The sequence below is a fragment of the Anas acuta genome, chromosome 4 (assembly GCF_963932015.1).
Source record: "Anas acuta chromosome 4, bAnaAcu1.1, whole genome shotgun sequence".
NCBI lineage: Eukaryota > Metazoa > Chordata > Aves > Anseriformes > Anatidae > Anas > Anas acuta.
In genome coordinates, this window is record NC_088982.1 from 16,309,587 (window position 1) to 16,321,621 (window position 12,035).

Here is a 12,035-nt window from a genome sequence, read left to right on the forward strand (position 1 = left end):
TTTTTTTTCAGTAAGACCATAGCAAGAAAATCCTTGCATTTTATGATAATTCAAAGTGCCTCCAGTGAGGATAATTCAAATGATGTCACTGTGACCAATAAGATTAAAGACAGATGAATTAGAGCATCTATAAATAGAATACATCTACCTTCTGCATTTTTTTTTTAGCTTGCATGAAGTTTTAGACTAACTTGATTTTCTTTATATGCTTCATTACAAGATCTTCCAAACCATATAACAGCTATTCCTTCAGACAAATCCTTTCCTTTTGGAACTGATAGTTACAATGAAAGTTCTCAGTGTCTTTTACTCATACCCTCTTTTAGCTACAGCTTCCATAGTCTTTGCAATACACTAGCTATAGAATTTGACAAAAATGAGGTAGAATTTTGTGGTCTCAGCTATAAATTTTGTAGGGAATATGCTATTTCAGTGGACATACTCCACTGAAAAATACTGGCATTATTTAGAAAACAGTGTGGTACTTGAAAGTCTGGCTTGAATCTTATTCTCTTCCAGTTTTTGGTTATAGAAGAAGTTGAATGCTTTAATTTGGTCTAGCTCAATTTTACTTAAGGATATCAGTAGTGTTTTAGCTGTCATTGAGCATCTGATGTACTTGAAGTTATGAACACAAGCCAGTGTTCCACTGGATGAGGGCAGAGCTCTAGGAATCTTACAGGACTGACTTCTACAGAATAATCTAAAGGCCATGAATGTTGAAAGAACAATTACATTGATTTCAGTACTTTTTGGCATGCTTTGGAATGTTTAAGAGCAAAGCACCTGTTTAAGCACTTGCACACCTTCAGAGCCTCTCATTTGGTTTTGTTTGGCAGAAGTCATTTGCTGCAGTTGCATTTTTGATGCTTTGGTTTGTCTGCTTCATTAAAAGCTTTGCTCTGGGAATTCAATACAGCTTCTCTATCTTCTGTGGTAGCAACATTTACATTTCAAATAGCATAAGTAACTGGTGGAACGTGAGTGACTACTAACAAGGGAAATAATTCAGAATGACATTAATGAGCACCTTACCTGCTTTTTGCAAGATTTCCTTCTCCTGAAACGTATTTCTCTCTGACTACACTTAGATTTTCCTTCATGCTTTTCAACACACTTTTTGATCCCAGAATTTCTTGCTGTGTTCCCTAAAGCTACACTTCCAGATTCTAAAATATGCATTGTGCTTCTAAGCTTATTACATATGTTCTTTTTTTGTTATCTGGAATAAATCATCATTTTCTGTCTTGGTGCAGTACCGTGGCATGAATCTTTCACCTAGAGGGAATGTTTAAAATAACCTTTTGCTCTTCCATACCCTTAAAGTTACTCTGTTGCCAGAATATTTGCAATGTGGGGCCATTCCGTCAGATGCAGTAACCATCATTGTAAGGTAAACACTCATCAAGACTTACCATTTAAAAGATGCCTGAAATTATCCTAAATTTGAATCAGGACATACTTCCTTTAATTTTCTGACAACTTGTGTTAAAATATAGTTAATATTTTTTCCAGTTGCTGAAGTGGCCGCCTCGGTCATAGTGACCATGAAGTGGTTGAGTTCAAAATTTACGGTGACAGAAGGAAAAGTGCCACTAAAACCTCATCCCTAGATATGGGGAAGGCGGACTTCAGGCTGCTCGGGGAACTAGTCAGCAAGGTCCCCTGGGAAGCTGCTCTTGAAGGCCTTGATGTCCACCAGTGCTGGTCATTCTTTAAGCGATGCCTCCTAGAAGCACAAGATCAGGCAATTCCTAAATATCACAAGTCAGGCAGGCGCGGCAGGAGGCCGGCATGGCTGACCAGGAACATTCTGATGGAGATTAGGCGGAAACAGAGAGTGTTTCGCTACTGGAAGGAGGGCCAGGTGACATGGAAAGAATACAGGGATGCTGTTCGTGTTTGTAGGAAGAAAATTCGTGTGGCTAAAGCACACCTAGAGTTGAAGCTGGCTGTGTCTGTGAGAGAAAATAAAAAGGGTTTTTTTAGATATGTGAATGGAAAAAGGAGAACTAAAGAATACATAGGGCCGCTCCTTGATAGGGAAGGTCTCCTCACAGACAATGACATAGGCAAAGCAGAGACGCTTAACGCCTTCTTTGCCTCTGTCTTCAATGCCGATGATGGGCTTCGGGACCCAGGGTGCCCTGAGCTGGAGGACCGGGACGGTGGGGATGACAAACTCCCAACCGACCCTGAACGTGTGCGGGATTTGCTACTCCACCTGGATCCCTACAAGTCCATGGGTCCGGATGGGATTCATCCCCGGGTGCTGAAGGAGCTGGCGGACGTCATCGCGGAACCTCTCTCAATTATTTTTCAACGATCCTGGGAGTCTGGAGAGGTCCCGGTAGACTGGAAGCTGGCAAATGTTGTGCCGATTTTCAAGAAGGGTCAGAAAGAAGACCCTAGCAATTACAGGCCTGTCAGTCTCACGTCAGTGCCTGGTAAAATCATGGAGAAGATGGTTCTCGAACTTATTGAGGCGCACCTGGGGGACAAAGCAGTCATTGGTCCCAGCCAGCATGGGTTTGTGAAGGGTAGGTCCTGCCTAACTAACCTGATTTCCTTTTATGATAAAATCACCCGTATGGTGGACCAAGGGAAACCAGCTGATGTGATTTTTTTGAACTTCAGCAAGGCTTTTGACACGGTTTCCCATAGGATCCTACTGGACAAAATGTCCAGCATACAGCTAAATAAAAACATCATACGATGGGTGAGCAATTGGCTAACGGGCAGGGCCCAAAGGGTTATGGTGAATGGGGCTGCATCAGGCTGGCGGGCGGTCACCAGTGGGGTCCCTCAAGGCTCCATTTTAGGGCAGGTACTTTTCAATATTTTTATAAACGATCTGGATGTAGGAATGGAAAGTATTTTGAGCAAGTTTGCTGATGACACCAAACTTGGAGGAGTTGTGGACTCGAATGAGGGTGGAAAGGCCTTGCAGAGGAATCTGGATAGGTTGGAGAGCTGGGCGATCGCCAACCGCATGAAGTTCAATAAGAGCAAGTGCCAGGTCCTGCACCTGGGACGGGGAAACCCTGGCTGCACATACATACTGGGCGATGAGACGCTGGAGAGCAGCCTAGAAGAGAGGGATCTGGGGGTCGTGGTAGACAGCAAGTTGAATATGAGCCAGCAGTGTGCCCTGGCAGCCAGGAGGGCCAACCGTGTCCTGGGGTGCATCAAGCACGGCATCGCTAGTAGGTCGAGGGAGGTGATTGTCCTGCTCTACTCTGCGCTGGTGCGCCCTCACCTTGAGTACTGTGTGCAGTTCTGGGCACCACAGTATAAAAAGGACATGAAACTGTTGGAGAGTGTCCAGAGGAGGGCTACGAAGATGGTGAAAGGCCTGGAGGGGAAGACGTACGAGGAACGGCTGAGGGCACTGGGCCTGTTCAGCCTGGAGAAAAGGAGGCTGAGGGGAGACCTCATCGCAGTCTACAACTTCCTCGTAAGGGGGTGTCGAGAGGCAGGAGACCTTTTCTCCATTAACACCAGCGACAGGACCCGCGGGAACGGGGTTAAGCTGAGGCAGGGGAAGTTTAGGCTTGACATCAGGAGGGGGTTCTTCACAGAGAGAGTGGTTGCACACTGGAACAGGCTCCCCAGGGAAGTGGTCACTGCACCGAGCCTGACTGAATTTAAGAAGAGATTGGACTGTGCACTTAGTTACATGGTCTGAACTTGGGTAGACCGGTGCGGTGTCAAGAGTTGGACTTGATGATCCTTAAGGGTCCCTTCCAACTCAGGATATTCTATGATTCTATGATTCTAAGTATAATAGTTTGTTACACAATTCATAACACAGATGCCTAAAAAAAGAAAAATCATCTCCTACAGACTCTCCTGAGAATTGTCTGTCCATAACTAAAGGTAAAAATTGGAACATAACTATTATTACATTTCTGGAGGTTCTACCCTCAAATTCCAAATGTCTAACACAATAATGCAATACTTACCCAGACTAAATTTCCATTTGCTCCTATACGAAGGGTATTTGAGTAGAACCTCATGGATCAAACCTACTTGTATTTGACACTGTAGATGAGAACTTAAAGGTGTGTTTCTTTTACTTCTGTAATATGCCAAAATTATTCCAAAACTAGATTGAATAGATCAGTCTTAATGACTTGTCATCCTTTATATTCTTTCTTCCACAGTAATAATAATAAACATGAGCTAACATGATGCCTTTCATCTAAAAGTCTCAAACCACTTGACATACACTAAGGAGAAAACAGAAAAATCGCTTTGCTTAAACATCAGTCCTTTTATCTTTCATGCATTTTGACAGCTTTTTTTTTGGTTAGTATTTACTGATGATCAGAGGTATTACTGATTAAAGAAATGCTTCTGTTTCCGAATCTGCCACTGTCCATAGGATTCTGAAAAAAATGTAATGTTTAACTGTGGCAACATAAATAGCCAATTGAAAAAGCAGAAGTTTCTCCTTTCTATTTAAACTAGAGAGAAATAGAAAATAACACTGTATTTAACAGTTCACCTTCCAGATTTAACCTAGTACCAAACTCTCTGTAAAGATTCAAGGCAATATGCTAATATGCATAGACTTAACAGATCTAAACTGTACAAGAGTTGAGCAGATGTCTATCAGAAAAGATTTCAGTTTCATCCAGCTGATACTGAATTTAGAAATTAAATTGCTAAAGACACCACTTTCTTATACCCAGTTCTTGTTGGGTTTTAAACATATTATTCCTAAAACAGTGCCTTTTTGGCACAATAAAAGAGAACAGTAAATCATGTGGATAAACTTTCGTGCATCCCTTCTCCAATTCTGAATATTATTTAAAGAAACCACAAGAAATCAGGATCTTACTTGTTCCTCCTATCACCTACAAAGAAAGGTTGAGGGAACTGTGCTTGTTTAGCTTGGAGAAGAGAAGGTTCCAGGGAGACCTCATTGTATCTTTCCAGTACTTGAAGGGAGCATATAAACAGGAGGGGGAATGCCTATTTATATGTGTTGGTAGTGATAAGACAAGGGGAATGGTTTTAAACGAAGACAGGGGAGGTTTAGGTTAGATATTAGGAGGAAGTTTTTCACTGAGAGTGAGGGACTGAAACAGGTTGCCCAGAGACGTTGTGGATGTCCCATCTCTGGAGGCATTCAAGGCCAGGCTGGATGGGGCTCTGGGCAGCCTGCTGTACTGGTTGGCAATGCTGCCCAGAGCAGGGGGGTTGAAACTAAATGATCTTTAATGTCCTTTTCAACCCAGGCCATTCTATGATCCTACGATTCTGAGTTAGATTGCTGTCACAGTTCTGGGGTCAGGTTTGGTAGGTAAGTTTCTGTGATGGGAAAGGCCAATACTATTAGAAGGAAGTAGAACTGTTGAGCACAAAGGCTGTCTGGGTGCTTTGGCTTCACTGCAGTTCATCAGTGTCTCTCCCATACCCTGACCTTATGTACCAAATGCAGCCAATCTCTGCAACTGCGTCTGGCACAAGGGGCAATGAAGCAGAAAGGGGCTGCAGGGCTGTGCTGCTAATGTATGAGAGATACATGTACATCAACCTGAGTAGACAAGCAAGGTGAGAAGTGAGAAGTAACTGTGAAACTTACTACATGAAACTTCACAGATGTAAATGACATTTTGTCAAATGTCACTTGGTATGAGGCATTCTTTCAAGAGTCATACAATACAAAGCACTTCATTCCTAACCTGCCAGCTCACTGCATGGTCTCTTAGTTCATATTAATTAAGTTCATATACATGGTCTCTTAGTTCATGGTTCTCTTAGTTCACACGGAGCTGCTGACAGCCACAATACAAACGGAGAATGTGCTGTGTAAGTACTCATTGCTAACTGTTGGTGCCTGTTTGCTGCTCTCCACATTTCTGGGCAGGAAAGTTAACAGCTCTGTTCAGTCAACAGACAAATTTTACCTCACTTCTCCCTCAGGGAGTATGAAGTCTAGTGTTCAAAGACTCCTCCTAATCAGTTACTAATCATCTCAACTCTTTCTTTAAAACTCTCAGCACCAAAACCCTCAAATTTCTCTTCCAAGCCTCTAATATTGCTTTTGACTCAAAATGATATTTAAAAGAACTCTCTTTGCCCAAATTTTAAAAATAGACTATTTTCTACCTGTATTCTCTCTTTCAGCTTCTGGGAATGCTTCTTCCTCTCATTTATCTTCTGGCTTTTCTCCTCTAGGTCTGCCTCCAGCTTCTTTACTTGCTGCAGCAAAAAACCTTCCTTAGCCTCCGAGCAATTCCTTTGCTCCATTTCTCTTTGCTGACAGTTCTTTGTTTCTGCTGTGGATTGCTGCATAGACTTTTTCAAAGTCTCTTTTTCTCTCTTGCAGGAGGCTTGCAGCTGGCTTGTTTTCTGAGTACATTCTTTAATTGCTCTCTGGTTCTCACTCTTCAGGTTTTCCATCTCATTTACTACAGCTTGTCCTTTCACATTGTATTTTTCATCTAAAATTTCTTTTCTATCTAAGTTTTGTCTCCTCGATGCTTTGCATTCATTTATCAGTCCTTCAGACTCCTGATTTAAATGTAAAAGTTTGTTTTCAAAGTCTGCATTAGTATCTACTGTGTCTGTGGAAAGGACCATCTGTGCCTGTTGTACTTCTGTCCTCAGTTCCCTCTCTTCCACCTGCTGCTTGCACAATGTTAACTCTGCCAAGGCTTCTTCCTTTAGTCTCTTATGTTGTTCCACTGCAATTTCAAGGGCTTGAATATGTTTTCTCAGCAATTGTTCTTCTTCAGCTTTGCTTTTATACTGGAGAATTGTTTCCCTTGTCTCAGCAAGAATGTGTTGAATTTCTTCTTCATGAGCATCTCTCAGAGCCTGTATACTAGCCTCGTGCTCATCATTCTTAGTGTTCAAGGCATATATCACCTGTAGATGAAGGAAAAGAATATAGGAGATTAAAGTATCTGGTAAACAGTAGTGTTATGCATTCAGTTGCTATATTTAGCAAGACAACAATCACTACAGTTAAATATTTTGTTGTCTTTTTTTTATTTTTTTTTTATTTTTTCTCCACTAGCAACAGAAAGGATAATTATAAACTGAAAATCCTCACAGAGAAAGAAGACAATACTGTGAGAAATATTTTTTCCAGATTTTTTTTTGAGATTTACTTTTTTGTTCTTAGCAAGTTGTCACCTCATACATCAGGTTTGACCTCTAATACAGGGACTGAAACAGAAATTCTGTAAGAAGATTAAATTCTGCGTTCCTGACTTGAACTAAAACACCACTGAAGATGCACTCCAGAAGCCATATGACTGACATATTAACTTGATTAGCATTTCAAGATAGCTATTACTCAGCTGCAAGCACCTTTAGTTTTGAATCTCAGAAGTTCTCAGGTAATGTCTTTTATCTTACCTCAGTAACAGCAATAAATCTCAAAAATCACATTTTAACAGATACAGGCAGGTGGCCCTGCTTGAGCAGAGAGGTTGGACAAGATAACCTCATGAGGTCCCTTCCAACCTCACACATCCTGTGATTCTATGATTATGCCTAGTGGTCTCTCAGTTGAGACTTTCCCTAAGGAAGGATTGAAGATTACAGGGCCAGAATTCTAGTCTAATTAAAGAATTAGTTACGACCAATTTTACTTATGTGTTTAAGACTATATGACAATAAGTGACAAAAGTTTGGAGTCTGTGTCGTATAAACCCTGAAGACTTCTCTACAGTTATTGAATTTGCTTGGCTATGTCTAACCATTCTTTTTGGACCTCTCTGTATATTCAATAACATATTGAATTTCAGTCATCCATAAATGAAAGCAAACACATAAATACATTTTACGTGAAGTCAACTTCCTCCCTGGCAGTAATGGAATAAATATAGAAGCCTTAAAGAGTCACAAATGCAAAACATGGTCTGAATACGTATCTGGATAAATATGTGACAGAAGAGAGTAACAGCATCATATTCCAGAAGACAAACAGACACAAAGTCATTGTCTACATTTAGATATGCATACTGGTTGGCCTTAGATTAGATGTTAAATCTCCTCTGCTATTTTTGATCATTTTTCCTTTGAAACATAAATAGGTGCAGGATACGAAGCAGATTCCTCCTCCCCATAAGTGGTAACTAAAATAATTCTCTGAACCTTTTTTTAACTCTTCCAGAGATAGACACAAAAACTACAAGGAAAATGTTAATTTTGCCCATGGCTTTGGAATGATCTGTAATAAGTTTGGGCAACTCTTCAATTAATTAGGTCAGATATTAGCAATCATATTTTTATTTTGTTTAATCAGCAAAACAGAGATGAGCATTAGAACATCTGACCTTTGTGACTCAGACTTCTCCCTCAGTGATGAATTTATCTCGTAAATCGGCACTGCCTGTCTCGTATTATGTTGTGTTCAGTCTGACAGTGGAAATTGGGTTCCTCTGAGGTCTGACTTCATCCTCACGCTTCCTCAAATTCCACTGACTGTTCAAACAAATTGGAGACCTTCTACATTAATGGTTATCACCAACATCTTAGGTGAGTTATCTAAAAGACTGGGAGACACTGAACTCCCTGCTCTGTCAATCATTCCTACACATCTATTCAATAGTGGCTAGAACCACAATGAAGAATTCTGACTTGAAAATGAATGCCTTTAAATTTAATCTTCAAGCTTGACTGCTGAAACTGATTCCTCAGTATCTTAACCTTCTTAAAAGATTTAATTTTCAGAGAGTTGCTGCTCTATACTTTCTGAAATTTAAGCCCCTCACACATGCCTTTCACTCCCTACTGAATATAGCTACTCTATTCCTATCCCAGATGCCTCATTGAAGAGACTCGAGTTAAGTGAGATGAATCTAGGCAGTTTATGTGCATTCTGCTGGAAGGAAAAATACTGAAAAATGATTTCAGCACCTGTACCTTGTAGAGTGTACATGATGCTGACTAATGTGGTATAAACCTCTCGACAGTTGTGTTGATCAAAAGCTCATCAAAAACATTTCTAAAAATGATTGGTTAGGCAACACAGACAGAATTGCCTTCAAATGCAAAAAACATCACTCGTTGAGTAAGTAGCTTAATACCAATGGCTACCAGCTCCTTACAGTTCTACAAAGCTGTATCTGCATTGGGAGACATTGTACTGATGCTACAGCAACCAAATTATATGGCAGCTTGGTGAAAACGCTATTACACAGTATATGCCACCAGAGCATTATGACTTTTTAGATTTCCAGGTATGACTTCAGTCCTTTGGAGGAAGCTAAAGAAACTTATTTGTCTCTGAAGTGAAAGCACAGCTCCACATGAAATACCTTTGTTTTCAAAAGTTGTTTTCATGTCAGTATACCCACTTCATGTTGGCTTACAAACCAAAACAGATATTGGGCATGCAAATACTACGTGCACCTGCTTGGATGCAGGATTTTGGAAAAGCAAACTTTTTGTAATTTCCTTTTGTTTTCCATCTATATTCTCTTTTTATTTTTTTTTCCCAATCTTGCTTAGGTGTTTATGATTCCCCTCAAATTAGTATCATCTGTGATTTTTAGTATGTTGCTTATTTTTACTTCCAGATCATTAACTCACATGTGAAATACAGAGAGCTCTAACCAAATCCTTGTAGCATCTGCCTCCCTACAATCCAATGTTGTAAAACTTTAGTTTACAGTTTCTGATTCATCTTGCATCTTATCTGTCAAATACATTTTTTACCTAACTTTGACATCATTTAACAAAACTTAAATGACAAAATCACCACAATTTTACATTTTGTGTGCAACTATAAAGCAGAATAAGAAAATCAGTCAGCATGACATTTACATGAAATTTATTTCTATTTCTTTGTTCTCTATGTAGTGAATCAAATTCAGCTTCAGTGTATTTATCAGGTTAAGCTGTATTCCAATACTGCCACAGAATCATTATTTTTAAGTAAAGTTAAATCAGGTAAAATTTGTGACTATTGAAAAAACACAGACCTCAATGAAAACATTTAAAATGATGCTGCTTGTTTACTGATAAATCCACTAATGTGTTTGATACAAACGTGTATATGGACAAACAGAGATTAAGACTAAACTGTCAGATTAGAGAATGCTTTCTGCTCACCTTTTGCAATCTCTTTCTTGGCAAACATAATTCATTAAGTCTTGAATACCCCCATAACTTTTTGGATTTAACAGCCTTGGATGAGTTCAATCACCCTTATGCAGCTCTTTCAGACAGTTTACATGCAAGAAATAGAAGATGTCTTCTTCCAAAAAAAGAGCTATGTTTATATCTACACACTGTCTGTGTAGTGTAACTTGAGTGTAGTGTAAGTGATTTTTTAATACAGAAGTAAAGTTCAGTAAAGTTCACAATTCTGTGTTAACAGAAGGAACCAAAAGGCCTTATCTCCATGTATTTCACTGACAATTTAGTTATCTGGTTTTTGTTGCAGATCTAAAGTGAGTGGTGATAGAATACATTTGCCAAATTAGCACTCAATATAGTGAAAATGTTCAATCAACTCTCAGATGTCTAAAGATCTTTAAGGGGTCTAAAATTGCAGATACATGTTTACTGCTTTTAATTTGTTGTTGTTGTTTTGCATTTTTATGATGCTTAACTGAAACTTTAGCCTTCCAAAAGAGCTTTAAGAATCCTGGTACAGATTATCATAATGCAACACTACCCAGTCTTAAAATCAATGAAGTAAATCAAATTCATCAAGTTCTCACTTAATACCTTTTTTTTTTTTCCCCAAAGTATTTCCTTACTTTAAATACAGCAGAATTTAATTCTACAAGTAGAATTCAAGAAGTGATGTGACAAATTGATTGAAAAAAATCCAATGAGGGCTATTCAGTACGAAGATACTTCTGTGGTCTCTGGAAAACACAGGGAAATCACTGGAGGTAGGGAGAGTACCTTGCACAAGAGGCATGCCGTACTCCTCCCACTCTCTGGACACCATAAGAGATGAGCTACTGCCACAGATGTGCCCCAGATTGTCCTCATGTAAGTCTTTGTCAGTACAGTGCTTTTTAAAAATTTTTTTTCTTTCAGTTTCTCTCCCTCCACACAAAGCAGTATCATAAAAGACAGAATCAAGACCCAAAGGACAGACACTGCAATACTACACTATTACTCACATACCCCAATTTCTACCTTAATACTTGACCAAAAATAGCCAGTACTCACATTCACATTTCAATAAGACATTCTTATTAAGCAAATACGCAAGAGCTAGCCTAAATATTAATGCTTATGCTAATTTTTATGTATACATTGATCTTTAATTTTTAAGCATTAAAGTTCAAAGTGTCATATTTGTGTTGCAAACCACGACTCCCCTGAAGGACCAGGAACCGGTGGTCATCGCTGTGGCCTGTTGGCCTGTATGTCCTGGCTATGCAAGAGGGCAGGAGCTGCACTGTGTCCCTGTACATCTGGAAGATCAGCAGGTAAGAACTGCAAGGAGCATTTCCAAGAGCACCTGTCTTATAGTTTTCAGGTGTTTCATTATTTTTATAAAATACTAAGCTATATCAGCATGCTAGTAAGAACGATAATATTAAGCAAAAACATTTAAAAGTACCAGCCCTGTTATCAAATCTAAACAGCCCTGTTATCAAATTATAGTAGTTCCCTCCTCCTGAAAAATGCCAGATATTCAACTATAACCTCATATTTACTTTTAAAGGTAGCTCTCATATAAACCTCCAACTGTCAGTGAAGAGTCACAACCCAATACTGTAACTTCCAAAGACAATTACAATAGTAAACGGCTCTGCTAGTGATCAGTTTTTAGTTAATACTGTGTTTAAGTGCTTAAGGGCCACTTCATACAAAGTTCTGAATGACAACTCCATTAAAAAGGTGCAATATTACTTCAGATGAATTTTACTGAGTTCATGATCTTAAGAAAAAATGCCAAACTGAGAACGGACAGCTTGTAGTTCCCTTACAAAATAAAGGCAGTGCTTCCTCAGTAATAGGGTTATGTGATGTTCTGCTGCCCCTGAGCCCCTTGGAAGACAAGTGCACGTACAGTAAGTACAATGCCAAGTCTGAACCAG

General features: G+C 39.5%; 1 protein-coding gene across 4 annotated transcripts in view; it reads right to left on the reverse strand.

Annotated features, from left to right (window-relative positions):
* FAM184B (family with sequence similarity 184 member B) overlaps nucleotides 1-12,035 on the reverse strand; it is a 41,856-nt gene that overhangs the window by 21,912 nt on the left and 7,909 nt on the right. For all 4 annotated transcript variants that reach the window (XM_068679999.1, XM_068680000.1, XM_068679997.1 and 1 more), the window contains exon 2: nucleotides 6,121-6,882. In XM_068679999.1, the coding sequence (XP_068536100.1) occupies nucleotides 6,121-6,882 (762 nt within the window). The remainder of the gene's footprint in view (nucleotides 1-6,120; nucleotides 6,883-12,035) is intronic.